General features: G+C 41.0%; 1 protein-coding gene across 1 annotated transcript in view; it reads left to right on the forward strand.

The window, feature by feature from the left end:
- Positions 1 to 18,658, forward strand: part of Cds1 (CDP-diacylglycerol synthase 1) — a 66,708-nt gene that overhangs the window by 15,928 nt on the left and 32,122 nt on the right. The window contains exons 2-3 of the mRNA XM_042668430.1: positions 4,046 to 4,173; positions 13,208 to 13,304. Of these exons, the coding sequence (XP_042524364.1) occupies positions 4,046 to 4,173; positions 13,208 to 13,304 (225 nt within the window). The remainder of the gene's footprint in view (positions 1 to 4,045; positions 4,174 to 13,207; positions 13,305 to 18,658) is intronic.

The following is an 18,658-nucleotide window of genomic DNA, read 5'->3' on the forward strand; positions in this document are numbered from 1 at the left end:
CTCTCTATGTCTGTCTTAAAAGGGCACAAATCCTGTTCATGATGTCTCATCTTAATGACCTAAGTCATTCTCATTAGGAATTAGCAATTCTGCATGTAACTTTTGAAGGGACAGAAGTAGTCAGTGTGTAACGATCACAATTTGATAACCATCATCACAATTGAGATAATGAACATTATCTTTTACTGCTGAAAGTTTTCGCCTTTCTGTGATTTTCCCCTTACTCCTAGGAACCCACTGATCTGCATTTTTGCATCCTAAGTTGAGTTCACCTTTTCTGAAATTAAAAACAATTTTTTGTGTGCTGATATTGGGATTTTAACTCAGTGCTTGGGTACTGTCTCTTAGCTATATTTTGCTCAAGGATGGTGCTATACCATCCTTGATCCACAGCTCTACTTCTGGCTTTTTGGTAGTTAACTGAAAATAATAGTCTCACAGACTTTCCTGCTTGGACTGTCTTTGAACCATGATCCTCAGATCTCAGCCTCCTGAGTAGAATTACAGGTGTGGCTTATATATTTAATTTTTTAAAAAAAAAAACCTGTCAACCTGTGTCTCAAAGTGGCCATACTGTTTTACATTCCCAACAGCAGTGTATAAAAATGACAGTTTTTCCTACCAGTTGGTATGATCATGCATGTATTTTCTTAATTTCAGTCATTCTAGTAGATATATAGTGGTATCACTTTGAGCTTAATTTCAAGTTTTTTTTTTCTTTTGAATCTCTCCCTGTATTGCCCAAACTGGCTTGGAATTTGTGATCCTCCCACCTTAGCCTACTTAGTAGCTGGGACTACCATGTCTGGTTCACATTGTGTTTTTGCCTTTTATTTCCCTAATGACTAATATGTTGATCATATTTGTGCCTATTTGCCATCTGTGTATTGCCTTTGGTGTAAAGTGATTGCTAAAATATTTGCTCATGTTCTAAATTGAGTTAATCTTTTTCTTACTGAAATTTATGTGTTCTAGATGTAAGGGCCACTGCCAGATATATGATTTGCAAATGCCTTCTCCCTGTCTATAGCTTGCTTGCTCATCTTCCTAATAGCATCCTTTGAAAATCAGAAATGTTAATGTTGATGAAATAATATTTGTCATTTTTTTTCCTTAGTGGCCTGTATTGTCATATTTAAGAATTCGTTGCCTAACTCATGGTCCCAGAGATTTTGTGGCTGTCTTAGTAGAGCTCTATGATCTAATTTGATTTGTTTTATATATGGTATGAAGCATGGGTCAATAACTTTTTCAGTTTTGCCAGCACCTTTGCAACTTCGTTGAGAATCTGTTTATCATTTGTATGTAGATTTATTTCTGGACTCTATATTCTGTTCCATTGCTTACTTAGCAGCTGCCAGCATGGACATTAGCTACCACCACATCCTGTTCAACTTTTTCCTTTTTTTGGCTCTTCCATGTTCTTCGCAATTTTATATAAAGTTCTGCCAAAATAAATAATAAAGGACTTTTACATTGCTTATTGGGACCATGTTGAATCCACAAATCAGTTTGGAGAGAATGACAATCTCAGTTTGTCTGGTTAAAATCCAAGCAAAATTACCTAAGGCTGTGAGCTGTGCATACTTGAATGCCAAATTTCTGACCTGAGTATTGCTTTCAGTGGGTGACAGTATCTTCTCAGCAGTCAGAAGCAGAGGAGACACCAGGCTTGGAATGGGAGCGAAAAATGTCTGTTTCATTCTGTTGAGTTTCTGATGATGGTAAAAGAGACACCGCCACATCCTGCTCCCCACTTGAAGTGTACTGGAAGTTGGGCATGCAAGTTTGTGGTGGACAAGTAATTTGAATGGAAGCTGAGATGATACATAGGATTATGGGCCCAAGTTGGAAGGAAGATTTTAATTATGACCCTGACAAAATACAGCTCCTGATTTGGTTCTTCTAAACATTTAAACAACCAAAGTACTACTTTGTTCTTTCCCCTCACTTTCTGATCAAGACTACCATCTTTGTAATAGAGGGGCTGTGCAGAGAAAGAGTCCTTGCTACTAATTCCTGAGCTTGGGTAATGTTGCTCTAACATGCCAGTATTTAGGAATTATTTTTTATTCTGTAATTACAAGGAAATTGAATAAACAGAATCTTAAATTTTAAAAGTTTGTCTTTCTCCAAGGATATAAAGTAGACACCAGCAACTTAACTGGCATCACTGAGGGCAGGTCAGCCCTTACAGACGATGAGCCATCACAGGCCACATATGCATTCTGTTCAAGTATATTTAATCTAGGCCAGTGCTGCCATTTTTACACATGTGGAAACCAGGGCCAGACTTTCCTTGGGGTTTGGTGATGCGCCTTGTTGTTCCACTGATACTACAGTGGTGGAGGAAGTAGCACTGGTGACCTCTGCTCCACTACTCTATTGTGCGCCTCTGAGAGCCACTTGCATTAGTCACCACCTCCCCCTCCCCTCCTTCCCCTCACCTGTCCAAGCTACTAAAGGTGAAGGTGATGTGGAAAGGAAGCACTGTGCTCCACTGTTCTAGATGACAAAGACTCCCTGGTCTGGGGTGCTTGACCATGCCCTGCTGCCTTAGGGTAGATGCTCTGTGTGCGTCTTACCAGTCAGACAGCAGCAGTCTCCGTACAAATGGCTTTGGAACAGCTGACTCTCAGAAGCCCAGTGGGAATTCCATACGCTGGTTCCTTTTGTCATTCTACTTTCATAATTGTTTAGTAAAACAGTTACAGTTTGTAAACTAAAGTTTATTGTCATTACTGAGAACTGAAATATTACCCATAGGCTGATGTTTTATTTGGTAAACCACTTAATGAGGAATTAGAAGACTTGATTCAATAATAATAGTAGCTTACCTCTTCCTGGAGTTTACAAAGCCCCTGGTATTATGTTACACCATTGTTTTCTGGTGGAGAAGCAGTTAAGAGGAGTGATAGCATTTGCCAAAGCTTTGGAGCTAATAGGGTTTTCTCAACATTCCCCAATAGGAGACAGTTTCCTCCTAAGGCATTTCTAGATCACACACTGCCCAGTGCTCCTATTTGCTTTTTGTGCCAGATTGGGTCTTCAGTGTTATACTCAGTAACCCACTGAAGGTCTTTATTGAAGGTAGGTGGGGTTGGAGAACATGGGGTGGGCGTGAGCTGGAGGGTTTCAGAAGACAAGACAGCAGGACACAAAGACAGCAGGACAGAGGAACAGAGACCAACTTCAAAACTGAGACTAGATAGCATCTTTGTACTTAAAATTGCCTTAGCCACCCTGTCTGGAAAGTTCTCCAGTGCCAGCCTGGCACAGAGGCCCAGACTTGGTGCCACATGCAGTATAAAAACACTGTTCCTGTGGCTGCATGCTTAGAAGTCACTTTGGTCACCACCTAAAATAAATGCTTTTGATTGTTGTTTACCTGTCAGTAAAATAGAAATTTGAACTGTTTGATATACTGCATTAGGATTGTCTTTTAAGGATCTAAAAAATGATGGAAGTTAATGATACATGTTGTATATCATATATATGATACATGATATATATATATTATATAAGATGTAAGATATTCTTCATACTCTTGATACTTGTACTCAAATAAAAAAAAGTGGTGAGCAGCCCATCAGAATCTCCACAGAAATGACACCTCCTCTGCCAGTGAAGTAGCAAAACAATAAACATAGATTTTCTCAATCCTTTTCTGATTTAGAGAGCAATAGCAGCTGATTAGGTGTCTTTTAAATTAGTCCTTCATATCAAAATTTTAGCAAAGATTATTAAGCTTTCCCTATTTAAAAAAAAAAAACATAGGCGTGAATAGTAACAACAAGTTAACAGTTGTTTCTTTGTTTCAGATTATGTAACTGAATGTGTTTGTTTTGGCTATACTGAGATTTGAACTCATAGCCTCATGCTTACCAGGCAAACACTCTGTGGCTGAGCCACATCTCCAGGCTTACCACTGAGTTTTAACAAACTGAACCATAAATGAATGCATTTGACAAGCAATAATTTTAAAAATAATTTTGCTAAAGTGATTGTCTTTTCAGTGATTGTCTTTTCTTTTTAATGATTTTAGGAAACAGATATTGATGACAGATATGGAGACTTGGATTCCAGAGGTGATTCTGACCTTCTAGAAAGCCCACCATCCTCAGATAGAACCCCTGAGATTCTCCAGAAAGCGCTATCTGGTCTGTCATCAAGGTATGATTGGGTAAAGATGGATGGATCTTGGTGTAATGAGTTAAGCTGTTTGTTATTTTTGCCTTTGTAATGAATTTGGCTGTTCTTACGTTTTAGAATCAGGAGAGGGAAGGTTTAGATTTTCTAGCCACCTAGTCGGGGAGGCTCAGGCCACACAAACTCTGCTGAACTCTTCTGGCCTTGCTGAGCATGAGGAATCTGAGTCTGGGGAATGACTGATGAAGGTTACAGACTCAAAAGGGTGTCCTCCCCAAAGGCAGGGATCTGCGTATACCTCAGGTTGCCTCTTTTCATATGGGAACTTTTGGACCAAGGAAATTACAGCAAAGTTTTTGGAATACCAAAAACTTTTTTCTTTTAAGTGAGTTACAAATTACTGTATAAAATTTCACAACACTTTACCATTTGTGTTATGGTTTTTTGGCCATAAAAGTTCAGCTAACTTTATGTCACTCCCACTGTATGCTTTAGTACTATGAACTGTAAAATTTATACAAGTGAAATAATGTAGATTAATATGTAAATTAATGTTTGTGGGTTTTTTGGGTTTTTTTTGGTCGGTTGTAGGGCCTGAGCTCTGGGCCTGGGCGCTGTCCCTCAGCTCTTCAGCTCAAGGCTAGCGCTCTACCACTTGAGCCACAGCGCCACTTCCGGCTTTTTCTGCTTATGTGGTGCTGAGGAATTGAACCCAGGGCCTCATGCATGCAAGGCAAGCACTCTACCACTGAGCCCAGCCCCCTAATGTATTACTAATATGTAAAATACTACGTTTATTTTATTGTGAAAATACTGTACAGAGGGGTTACAATTACATGGGCAAGATAATGAGTACATTTCTTATCAAGCATTGTAGCCTCCTCCTTTATTTCCGCTTCCCACCCCTTCGCAACCTCCCCCCCCCCCCCGCCCCCGCGTTTCTCCCACCAAAGTTGTAAAGTTCATTTTTTGACAAAAGGACTTGTACATCTCATTGTTGCAATGGTTCCTCCTGTATCCCTGTTTTAACGATTTATTTTTTCCCTTCCCCTCCACATATACCAACATCATATATAGTGAAAGCAGGGGTTATACCATGGGGGAGGGACATACAAAGCAACAAAGACATAATCTTATAAATATGTTAGAAACAATCGCATGAAAGATCTCTTTTTTTTTTTTTTTTTTTAATTAGTCGTGGGCTTGAGCTCTAGGCCTAGGAGCTGTCCCTGAGCAATTCAGAAATACTACATATTTTTGTAGAATTGTGTTTACCAACATTTTTACTATGTCACACAGAAAAAAAAATTAAATCATATCCCAAGAGACACCCAAATATGCATTTTTCTTTCTGTAGTAATGTAATCCCAGCTACTCTGGGGGTGGAGAAGGAAATCCAGGCAAACATTTGTGAGACCTTATCTCACTAATAAGGCATATCCAGGCAAACATTTATGAGATCTTACCTCAGAAAACAAGCTGGATATGGTTACTTTGTGCCTGTAATTCCAGCTACTTGGAAAGGCAATGTAGAAGGATTTTATCAAAAGCATGAGACCTTATCTCAAAAACAAAAGGGGGGATAGTGTGGCTCAAGAGATAGAGTACTTACCTGGAAAACACAAACAAAATGTAATCAAGTAACTCCTGTAGTTACTAGTGTGATGCTCTCTGGTTCCCCCCTCTCCCCCCCTTGATGCTGCTTTGTTAATTGAACAAAAAAAAAATTGCTAAGTTGCAACTTCCTTAGTCTTACTTCCCATTTGTCACAGCGGACAACTAAACTCACAATACATTTACTAAATAAAACTAAAACCCACTGTTTTTAATAAATGTAACAGGACTTTTTCTCTTTATTTTGCAGTTTAACCAAGGTACAGGGGAAAGTCATTCAACTCAGTTTCTTCTACTTCACATTCACAATATAGATCACTGACATCTCAAATGTGTGGGGGTGTACTCTGCACACGGGCAGCTCTGCAACCAGGCCCAGCGGGTGTGTGTAACCGAAATCCATCCTGACACTGTCCACCTGGAGACAGCAGCACATTCCCGTGGGTCGGGCTCAGCCCTGCACCATGGCCCCAGTGCAGACACTAGGCAAGAGCCTGCCTGCAGAACTTCACATTGACCAGCCACAACTTGGGATTCCACAGCCTCTTCTTATTTTAAAGGATATTGTTATAAGCACAGAACTCTCAGACCTCAAGGAAGCATTTACATTTAGTAGTTTAGCATTGAGTATTTTAAATGATAGTAAAGGCACAGAATTGGGATGCTTTCCACCTCACCATGGGGGTGAGCTCTCCTTCACATTTCTGCAGGCCTCTATGCATTCTCTGTCCAGCTCACCAAACCCCATGGTTTGGAGTTTTAAGAAGACTTCATTGCCTAGGCAATGACTGCAGTAGGATCAGCCATGCAGCTGGGAAGTGGACAGTAAGGGTCTGATTGATACCCACAGATCCCTCCCAGCTGCTCTTCCCTGCGGTGACACAGGGCCCTTTTTTGGGAGTCTTTATGTTTATTGGTATAGATTAGTTGTACAAAGGGGAATTTCATTTATTTATTTATTTTTGTCATTTGTGGGGCTTGAACTCTGGGCCTGGGCGCTGTCCCTGAGCTCTTCAGCTCTAAGCAAGCACTCTACCACTTGAGCCACAGTGCCACTTCCAGGAATTTCATTTATACATGACAATTGTGTCCACATTTTTGCATGTATATACAATGTATCTGGGTCAACTTTACCCTGGCCTCCTCTTCTCTTTCTTAAACAATTTCAGCAGGTTTTGTTGTTGTGTTTCATACATATAAACAACTTTTTTTTATCATATGCATTCTCATCCACCCTCTTCATTTGCCCTCTATTAGCCCATTATGTTAATGGCACTAAGGAGTTTCCATCATGATATTTTAGATGTAGAGTTGAAGGGTCTTATGGCCTGCTATCATACAAGTCTACTATCAGACAAGTCTGAATATTTCTTTATGGCCAGCTCTGAAACAGAAAGGCAGTTGGAATATATTTTTAGTTTCTGTGATCTGCCAAGGAGAAGACACATTCTAGTTTCTAAGACCTGTTGTGGAGGAAAAAAAAGAGGCGCAGGTGAAAGGAGGGCAGGAGAAAAAGAGAGGAGAGGGGGAAGGGAGAAAGAGAAGGGGAGGGTGAGGGAAAAGTCTGTTTACTTAGAAAAAAGGGCTAGAGGAACTATGAGCCTATAGTGTGGTTGAAATCTGAAAATGTGTATTCATATAAATTGGTTCAGGGACAGTTTGCATATTTTTAAGGCCATCAAGAAAATCTTACGTCTATCATAGAAAGCATGGTTATCATTTTAATAGTTCTTAGTTCCCAGTTGTTTCCATGACCTAGTTCACAGATGTACCTTTGCTTTCAAACCACATTAGATTTGTTTCAGACCTGAATTTTTGTCAATATTATGTAATAACAATGCCAGATTCTGATGTGTCATTCATAAGATTATAGTTAGTAAATGTTTTCTCTGTAGACAAAAACAATAGCAAATGATAGATGATAGTAGTTATTGAGCATATATAGTGTGCTAGACTCCCTTCAAGCACTTTGCATATGCTGATTTATTCTCACAGTCTTTTTGCAACCCAGCTGCCCATTGTGGCTTTTAAGGCCAGTGTTCTTACCCAGAATGCTTATGAGAGAATTCTTTTTCCAAAAACAATTCGTGGAGAGTGCAATACTTTTCATCTCCTCAAGAAACTTTCCTACAGCGATTGCATCAGTGTTTCAAATATTGTGATTTATACATTTTTGGCCTCTTTTTCAATCTGATAACTAAGGAGGGGGTAAAAACCCCTGTAATCCTCCTACCAGTACATCAATATTGCAGTACTTTGGTGTTGGTTCTTTGAGACTTTTCCCCTGTGCATTATGCATGTATGTGTTTATTGTAAAAATATGATCATATTGTTGCTATTTTGATTTCATCCTGTGGCATTATCACGAAGAATGACCCATTTTCATGTCCGTAAATGTACTTCAGGAAATTGTGTGTGTGTGTGTGTGTGAGCGAGTGAGCGTGCATGCACAAGTGCAAGTCTTGGAGGCTGAACTTACAGCCTGAACTTTTTTGTTCTACTACTTGAACCACAGCTTCACTTCTGGCATTTTGCTGGTTAATTTGAGATAAGAGACTCACAGACTTTCCTGCTTGGGCTGGCCTTTGAACTGCAGTCCTGTGAAGAGTTAAGATTATAGGCATGAGCCATTGGCAACAGGCTTTGGGAAGATTTTTAATGGCTGAATGCTACGACTGTAGTAACAGTTTATTTGTCTGACCAGGCTAGTTACTTTATTTGTAAGTATTCATGATGGAAAACATCTCTCCATTAAACAGTTTTCTTTGTATCTTAACTTTTTGTTTTTGAATCCACAGGTATTTCCTTAGGATCAACTCTGAAGAAGGAGATTGCTTGTTTAAGTTTTGTGCCTAGGCTTGGTCAAGGCCTACTATACAATACCCCAGAAGAACACATGCTGTTGAAATATAGACTGTCTCAAAGGGTTTTGTGTAGTTGACCAATTGTCTCCAACCAGTCCCTGATCTGTGGGTAGATTTGTGGAATATTCATTGGCTAGGCAGATTTAGCTCTGCCTCTAGGGAAGTTCTTCTCCATCAGATGTTTGGTAGTATGTAGAGACATTTTAGGTGGTCACAGGAGAGCTGCTGCTGGCAGCTATTAGGTAGATTAGGAACACTGTTGAGTACCTAAGGACAGCCTCACAACAGGGCCATCTGGCCCCAAATGACACTAGGACAAAGCTAGAGAAACCCCTGAAGTACCTGCATTTAGCCTGACTGGGACTCTTGAATTTTATAATGCCATCTCCTTTCTCTTAGAGACCTTGCACAGTCCTTGTCCACTTCTGCCAGAAGCTGGTAGATGACCTTTCTCTAGACTCCTGTTTTCTGTCAGATGGCTACTGCAACTCTGTTTACTCTTGACAGCTGACTCTGGGTCCTCATTCTTTTTGGGGGGGCGGGGATCAGTCATGGGACTTGAACTCTGGTCCTGGATACTGTCCCTGAGCTCTTCAGTTCAAGGCAAGTGTTGTACCACTTGAGCCACAGCACCACTTCAGGTTTTCTGGCGGTTTATTGGAGATAAGAATCTCACAGACTTTCCTGCCTGGGCTGGCTTTGAACCTTCATCCTCAGAGCTAGGATTATAGGCATGAGCCACTGGTACCCAGCTGTGTCCTCATTCTTGACTGAACCAAACTGTGGGGCAGCCTGAGCTCTTGCTGACTCATGATGCTTGTACCTCTAGGGCAGTAAATTACTTTTGTTAACTTTTGAAATAAGTTGTAACAAGAAGACATTGGGTACTACCATGATTGGGTACTACAGTGAATATGTAAACACTTAAGATGATAATTTTTCCTTTTTTCTTTCCTTTTCTATACTGGGCATTGATCCTGGGATCTTACACAAGCAAAACACGTGGTTTACTGTAGTGTATCTCCTCCCTGAGATGATTACCTTTAAGGACGCTGCTTAATTATGTGTTTAAAATAACTCATTTGCAGCTCACATCGGTCTTGGGGAGGTTGGATTAGAATAAATTTATATAATCAAAATAATTAGGGATGGCATTTGGGCATAAAGATTTAGACGTAAAATCAAGGTCTTCCCAATGCGATAATTGTAGCATGGGAAAGGAAATCAAGGTTTTTGAACTAAAAACCAGATGGTGGGGCTGGGAAGTGGCTCAGTGGTATAGCGCTTGCCTTGCATGCCTGAGGCCCTGGGTTCGATTCCTCAGCACCATATAAGCAAAAAGAAAAAAGCTGGAAGTGGTGCTGTGGCTCAAGTGGTAGAGCGCTAGGCTTGAGCTGAAAAGCTGAGGGACAGCGCCCAGGCCCAGAGTTCAGGCCCCACAACCGGACCCCAAAAAAAAAACAAAAACCCAGATGGTTCTCTGGATCTTAGTAGCAGTGGTCCCCTTTCTCTATATTGTACCCTGAGTTTAGTGCTTCATCCTTGGAAGATGCTACGTATTTGAATGTTTTCTCAAGTTCCTATGTGTGGAGCTTAATCCCTAGTGCAACAGTGCTGAGAGGTGAGGCCTGATTAGAAAGCAGGTAGGTCATGAGGGCAGAGCCTTGGCGAGTACATTAATGTCATCAGTAATGGGGGAGGAAAGTTACAAGAGCAATCTTTTGATAAAATTGAGCCTGCCGGTTCTCGCTGGCTTGTGCTCTTGCTTCTACTGTGGGATGACATAGCAACCCCATTCAGTGCCATGGGGGATACCTGGCTGCCCAGTGCAAAAACACATCAAAACTACAAAAACACATCTCCTTACTAGGTATTACATTACAAATGCAGAAAATGGATTATGTGTTAGTCCTCTGTATGCTCAAATTTGCACTATGTATTCTCAGAAAATTTGGAGGAGAGCCGTTTACACCAAAAGAAGGAACTGAGCTATATGATTTTTGATGGGCGAGGAGAGTTTTTCTGGGAGGGGTATTGTCTGTATAATAAAAGTTAGCCAGATAGAATATGTTCCTGAGAACGCAGGTTTCGTTTACCATGAAATTTGGGATAATGTAAAGAGAGCAAGTTTCCTATTTAAAAACCTCTGATTGTCTACAAATGACATTCTCTGAAGTTCAAAGCCAAGCATGAGGTAACACCTATCCAGGGACTGATTTCTGAAACTTCTGTGCTTCTCTCTGGAAGTTAGGCTTGAGAATCCTGTCAGATTCTTTCATAAAGGAGGACTAGAGATACTACTAGGATTCAGCTGAACCTGACAGGATTGTCATCAGTGGCTAGTTTTAAGCCCTTTTTTTTACTTCTGACTAGCTCTGACTCAGCCTGGTTTCCTAATCCATTATTAATCCATAAGCACTTGTCTCTGAAGCTAAATAGAACTGTGCAGCTGTCACAGTTTTGATTCTACAGCCATCTTTAGTTCAGTTTCGAAGTGTATGTTCTGATGAGAACTGTTTGAGTCTGCAGATTTTGTTAAAGAGTAGAGAGAGGGAAATTAAGTGGGATAAGTTCAATTTCGGTGTTTTGTGAAAAACTTTGAAATCCAGAAAAAAAGTATATGGATTTAATGTTATTTGTTATTTTTAGATCCTTTAAGTGCAGGAATGACATGATGGAAGGAATGTTTGAAATCAAGTATGTAAACTATGAGGCTGAGGAATAGGGTGTGATTTAGTGGAAATGTTGCTTGCGTGGTGTGCATGAGGCCCCAGGCTTATTAAAGAGAATCTGGAAGGAGAGGCAGGAGAATCACAAGTTAGAGGTTAGCCCAGGCAAAGTTATGGCTCAAGTGGTAGATTGCCTGCCTAGGAGTCTAAATCCCTGAGTTCAGTTCCCAGTACTGAAAAAAAATAATGATACACTTAAGATTCATGTATTTCAATGTATGTAAGAAACAGAAAGCAAGGAATGTCGCTAGTATTTTATATACGAATGAAGTCAGCTAATATTTCTGCTCTAAAAATGGCAATGAATAAATTAAATATGTTACTAGATTAAATTGAATGAAAATCTTTTGTAAAAATAAATGACCTGGGAACTAGTATCTCACACCTATAATCCTAGTTACTCAAGAGACTGAGATCACAGTTCAATGCCAGCTGGGTAGGAAAAACTGTGAGACTCTTACCTCTAACTAATTACCAAAAAGCCAGAGGTAGAGCTATAGCTTAAGTGGTAGAGGGCTAGTCCTGAGCAAAAAAGCCCAAGGACAGCACTTAGGCCCTGAGTTTCAAGCCCCAGGATTGAAAAAAAATAAATATCATAAAAATCCTAGAGAAAAATTGGTAATTTAGAAATCACCCCATAAAGGTATGTTCAGAACCTGATTTTTGCATTTCATCTTTTGACTTTTTTTTTTTTAAGACAAGGTCTTACTCTGTTGCCCAGACATGGATTGAAACTCCTGAGCTTAAGCAATCCCCTTGCTTTACCCTCCCCAAGGAGCTGGGACTACAGATGTGTAGTACCACATCTGGCTTTAGAAAACATGTGATGGGGGCTGGGAAGGTGGCTCAGTGGTAGAGCGCTTGCCTTGCATGCATGAGGCCCTGGGTTCAATTCCCCAGCACCACATAAGCAAAAAGAAAAAAAGCCGGAAGTGGCACTGTGGCTCAACTGGTAGAGCTCTAACCTTGAGCTGAATTGCTGAGTTCAGGCCCTGAGTTCAGGCCCCATGACCGGATCCCCCCCCCCCCAAAAAAAAAAAAGAATTCATATGATGATGTTGAGGTTCTTGCCACATATTAGGATCATTTTGGATGTTTTGTACACCGGGGTTATTTGTAGGGTATATTGGGAATTAAATCATAGGTTCCTGGTTTAGGGTGGGGTTGGGGGGGCAGGTAGCGGGTGATGAGTGCTGTTGGGCACCTCAGGCCTTACACCAGAGCAGGAGTTGGCTTTCTCCACCTATGGAGATGCTGTGACCTTGGGGACAAGGAAAGACCAGGCAGCACCTAAAGAAAGCAGTGTCCTTGCTATGATCTGAGCTTACCCTTGGCAACCAGACCTGGGCAACCTCACGCCCTCATTGGCATCTCCATGCTCTCCAGTTTCAGTTCCCTATTATCTTTTGTCACTGCTTCTCCTTTACAGGTTGTACCATCTATCTCACCTTCTTAAATCATGTTATTATCTACCACACTAATGGGTCGAGCCCCACCCTGAGGACTTTGGCACCAGGCTGTTCTTCCTGTTCACATCCTCCCTGGTGCATGAGCCACTGCCTGACTCCCTTCCCTCATCATCATCCCCCCCCTCCCCCCCCCCCCCCCCCCCCCCGCTCACATTTAGCAAAAGTTACTTTCTGTCTTCAGCTAACATAATTTACATGTTTAGTTTAGCTCTCAATGAATGCCTACTGTTTGTGTTGTGATACAGAGGGACGCAGGGGACTCTTGAAGAGTAGTGAGGAAAAATTCCTATGTTTGAAAAGTCAGCACTGAAACCAGACCAAAAAAAACCCCAACAACTTAAAATCACAATAAATACTAATTCTCAAAACATTTTCTTTGTAGGTGGAAAAACTGGTGGATCCGTGGAATTGTGACTCTAACTATGATTTCCTTGTTCTTCCTGATCATCTCCATGGGATCTTTTATGCTGATGCTTCTTGTAAGTGGTGGGCATTTCCTTCTTGCTTTGTTCTCAAACATTTAGCTAGGACTAAGGTAATCTGAGCATGTAATTAAGAAGAAAAAGCAAAAGAAGAGAACCCAAGACTCAGTATGAGCTAGTTTAGTTCCTTAAGCATCTTCTAGTTCATGAAATTATTGAGGCCATTTCCAAAATGGCCAATGTGTACATTTGGCAGAGACCAAGTATCGGTGATAGACCGATAGGGCCACAGCCAGGCCAGCACGTGCATGCTAGACATGGCAGAAATGCATACACAGCTCTGAGGTATGACTAGATCTCTGACTTGAAGGAACTCAGTGAAATGACTATGCCAGCCAAGCAGCCAGATGCCAGAGCAGTGTGGCAGATAGGAGGGATAAGTCCTATGACAAACATGTTGAGAAGGAAGATTGAGGGAGTCGTTAAGGGCTTTCAAAACAGAAGCCTATGCTGGTAGACAGGGAAGGCTGGAATTATAAGTGTAAACCACAGCATCCTGCCTGTTCTTACAGGTAGTATTTTTTTAATCCCATTTCAGTTAATTTGGCCTCTTGTTATATACTCATTTTATTGCTGTCTGGCTGTTCTTGACCACTTAAAAACGTATTTACTCAGCCGGGCGCTGGTGGCTCACGCCTGTAATCCTAGCTACTCAGGAGGCTGAGATCTGAGGATCGCGGTTCAAAGCCAACCCGGGCAGGAGAGACTGTGAGACTCTTATCTCCAATAAACCACCAGAAAACCGGAAGTGGCGCTATAGCTCAAGTGGTAGAGCGCTCGCCTTGAGCTGAAGAGCTGAGGGACAGCGCCCAGGCCCAGAGTTCAAGCCCCACGACTGACAAAAAAAAAAAAATGTATTTACTCATCCGGCCTCTCCTCCCCCACCCACTCAATCTTGTTTATAGCTAATAAGCTTATAGGTAACAAGATATGGTTTTCCTTTTATTATTATTATTATTACTATTAAAAATAAGTTTTGCAGTGAAATTTGTCACAATAAAAAAATTCTGTCAGCTCATGAAACCACATGAAGTGGCTCTCAGAAAGACCACCACCTCTGCTACTTTTCTTACCTTCTTAGTAATTTTATACTTCTTTAAAGTATTGTAATGAAAAGTGCACGCACGTGCATACACACACTCACTATTCTGGTCTTTTAATTGATGACATCTTCAAGCACTTTTTCTCACAAAGGGAAAAAAATGGATAGAGGGTAGGACAGAAAGCAAGCCAGGGCAAAGGATACCAGAGTGAAAGCCTTATGGTAAGCAGGCACGGACATGTGTCCAGCATGCCTGCAGGGCAGAGCCCCCAGCTCCAGGGTCAGTCTTTTCAGCCTGCTGGAGGGAGGTGACCCTATGGGTCTGGAAGCTTGGGCACTGGGGAAGCAAGTGTGCTCAGAATACTTGTCAGTGCTGTGTGATGAGGCGGGCATGAAGAAGCAGGCCCCAGCACCATCAGGGACTCAGTCTTGGGTTATGCAAGGATCATAGGTGCTTGGAGGGGGAACATCATGAGCAAAGGCCCAGCTGGCTGGATACTAAAGAAAATTAGTGTTTTTCCTTGAGCACAGAGCCTTTGAGGCTGGGGAAAAAAATAGAGGTTTGTTTCTGGAGGCATTAAGTTTGGGTCTATTTAGAAAGGAGTGAGGACCTGATCATTTGCTTTGGTCTCCATTAGAAGAGAATCTTGTGGTTTAGTTCAGAGGGAAAAACTTACTAAGTCAACCACAGTCTAATGGAGACTAGAGCAGGGCAGGGGGGGCGGGAAGGGGGGAAGTTGATATCTGTACACTGTATGCAGCCCCACCTACACCCTGTATGCAGTACCTGTGAGCAGGCTGGGCAGTGCTGCAGACATCCACATGGCAAAGTATAGAATGGACACAAATGGGCAGCTACCTTGTGTATATACCTAATATAACAATTAAGTCATGCTTACTGTTCTTTTTTCTTATTAGTTACACAGAGGAGGACTTCATTGTTACATCTCCACATATAAACCACTAGTCTTTATAATCTGTTTTCCTCATGAAATGTGACCTCCTGCATTTAACACACACTTAAATTGTTGCTAAAATCAGCAACAGTCTATTGCAGTGCTCTAAGGTTTGAGTTGATAAAAAAGTGGTCCTATGGAAGCTCACAAAGGAGCTAAATACTTCTGTTCCCAGGTGCCTGGGGAGCTTTTCTTCCCTCTAGTACAAGAAAAACCTTGATCTAGGACACTGCCCAAGCCCAGTCTCTTTGGTATATTGATTTTGGCTGTTTGGTGAGCTCCCCTGGGAACAGGTTGTGTTTTTCTACACTCTATTATTGAGTGCAGTAATGAGGGCAAGAGTCTGTGAATAAAGAAGCTTAAAGAAAATTTAAGACATTTTGAAGTTACTTTTGTATGCTTCGATTATGATTTTTGAAAATAGAATAATAAACCTGTCTAAAGTATGTGCAATCTCTTTATTTTTATTTTTCGTACTATGAAAGGAAATAGTTTCTTTTTTCTTTACAAGTTATTTGTTTTAATAGGTTAGCTTTGAGAAGAAAATAAAAATGTTAAAGATCTAACTAAAGTAGATTTGAATTGTTATTACACATACCTTCATATACAAATACATGTACAAATGCCATATAAAATATAGCATTTAGGGGCTGGGAAGGTGGCTCAGTGGTAGAGCGCTTGCCTTGCATGCATGAGGCCCTGGGTTTGATTCTTCATCACCACATAAGCAAAAAGAAAAAAGCCGGAAGTGGCGCTGTGGCTCAAGTGGTAGAGCGCTAGCCTTGAGCTGAAGAGCTGAGGGACAGCGCCCAGGCCCAGAGTTCAGGCCCCACGACCGGACCCTCCCAAAAAAATATATAGCATTTATATATCATTTAAAATGATACTTATGTATTCCCTTAGGAAGATGAACAATACACAGGGGGTACTTAACATTGTTTTGTTTTCAGTTCTTATTTACGTTCATATTACAAATCAGATCATTTATATTTTGAGACATACATCTTATACCTAGCTTGCATTTGCTTCTTAATGTCAGCACTCAGCAATGACTAACACAAGGTAGTTCTAGGAAATGGCACCTCCTGTTATATGGGACTCACTCTTATTCCTTAAAATTCTCATTCTTCTACTTATGATTCTGTGACTGTTGTATTCACGGCAGGGATCGGGGGAGTTAAGCTTTCTAAGTGGCACAGTTACCAAGGCGTAGTTTCATTTAAGATGTGGACATAGAGCGTGTCTGCTATAATATCTATACTCTCTATAACTGTTAAATCAACATTCTATAACTTATTTTCAAACTGTGTGCTTAAGAGTTTAAAAAGTATGTTAAAATTGTTCTCAAAAGTTGAAAAACTTAAGGGACTGGGGTATGGCTCAAGTAGTAGAACTTGCCTTGTGCAAGGCCCTTAGATCAAATCCCTGCACTGCCAAATAAAACATCTTAAAAGTTTTAAAAATTATCTCTCACTTTATCCTTAACTACTAAAACCCAACTACCACTGCCATTTGATCTGTTTCCTTCATCCTTTTTTCTTTAATATGTACTTTTAGAACCATGTTTGTAATAATACCATGATGAAAATTTTGTGTCCCGCATCTTAAGCTGAATGTCCTGCCAAAAGCATAGTGGTGTTCTACCTTCTTTTAACCACAGGCTTTAATAGAGCCATTTACTCAGTGGAATGGCATGCACCATCAGTTAGTTAAATCAGTATGCTGCTTGCAAACTTTCATGGTCCATTTTTTTTAACCATAAGTAAGAATATCCTAAACATTAGAAAAGAAATAGGTTATACTTTCACATATAAGATAATTTTCCTTTAAATAGACTCCTAGTGGAAAACTGGCACTTTTTTTTTTTGGTTCTGACTCATAGTTGCTCTAGTTCGTATTCAGTGCATTGGAATCTGAACTTGAGTTTTGTCTCCCAGGCATCCTGAGCATTTATGTGCGCTGTCCCAAGCCTTCTTGGTATAAGTCTGTGTTCCCTTCCCATCCTTATCCCCAGCACTACAGCTTGATGTGAACCTGAAAGCTCATATGTTTAGTTTAAGGCTTAGTCCTCAGCTTAACTGTCCAGTGGATGAAAGGTATGCGATTAAGAAGGAACTGACTTAACCAGTGGACTGCACCCTGATGGATTTGTAGTTTGATGGCATTCTTGATTGGGAAGTAATAGAAACTTTTGGAGGTGGGGCCTAGTTAGAGGAAGTAGGTCATGGAGATGAGTCTTTGGAGCTCTTAGCTCTGAGACCCTTCTGTCTCAGAGTCTGTGAGGTAAACAGCTCAGCTCTACCACACCTGCACCATGATGTTGTGCCTTAACACACGGCTATGGAGGTGGATGCACTACCACACTAACCCAGAAACCATGGGCTAAAATAAATATTTCTTCCTTTTATGTGTTTAAGTGAAGTATCTTGTTACAGTGTACCAAATTCAGTTAGTTCCACCTCTTTGGTATCTCATGCACCTTGTCCTCCAGCCAATGTGCATCCATCCTCAGTGGGACTGGTTTTTTTTGTTTTTTTTTTTTCTGGCCTACATCACAGTCTCTACTGTTGGACCTACAGGTAACTCAGCTTGCCACGTCGGTTGTCCTAGATATTCATGTCTGTGCATGTCATTCCACTCGTTTGTGCAGCCCTGCATGCTGTGCCCTAGCTCTCTGTCCTCACTGCCTCCCTTGTGTTCCAGAAACTCCAGACTATGTGTAGCTCCTTTCATATTCCCTCACCCTCATCTGCAGATCTGACACTGCCTCTTCCCCTCCGTGGGTCTAGCTACTGTCCACTCTGCCCTCTGCATATGTCCATTTGGCTACTTTCCCATATATAGTTGTGAATCCCTTCCTTGATAGATTATTTACAAAAAACGGGTACTATTAGCTCTATGAATTCACAGTAACTGTTAAAGTTGGCTCTTAAGTAAGGACTGTTGTTTTTAGGGCTCTCATTACACTAAGTAGAGTCAAATGAGTTCTACCAGTGTACAGTGATGACATGGAAATCAATTTCTATGTAATCACCTAGCCCAGGATAATATGCATATATACATATATGTGTGTGTGTGAGTATGTGTGTGTGAGTGTATTTTGTTTTGGTTGGTCATGAGGCTTGAATTCTGGGCATGGGTGCTGTCCCTCAGCTCTTCAGCTCAAGACTAGCGCTGTACCACTTGAGTCACAATGCCACTTCTGGTTTTTCTGGTAGTTAATTAGAGGTAAGAGTCTCCTGGACTTTACTGCCACGCCTGGCTTTGAACTGAGGTCCTCAGATCTCAGCCTCCTGAATAAGTAGGATTATAGGCATGAGACACCAGTGCCTGGCTCAATATGCATATATTTT

This window comes from Dipodomys spectabilis, unplaced genomic scaffold, assembly GCF_019054845.1.
Source record: "Dipodomys spectabilis isolate Male_0828 unplaced genomic scaffold, ASM1905484v1 ptg000436l, whole genome shotgun sequence".
Lineage (NCBI taxonomy): Eukaryota > Metazoa > Chordata > Mammalia > Rodentia > Heteromyidae > Dipodomys > Dipodomys spectabilis.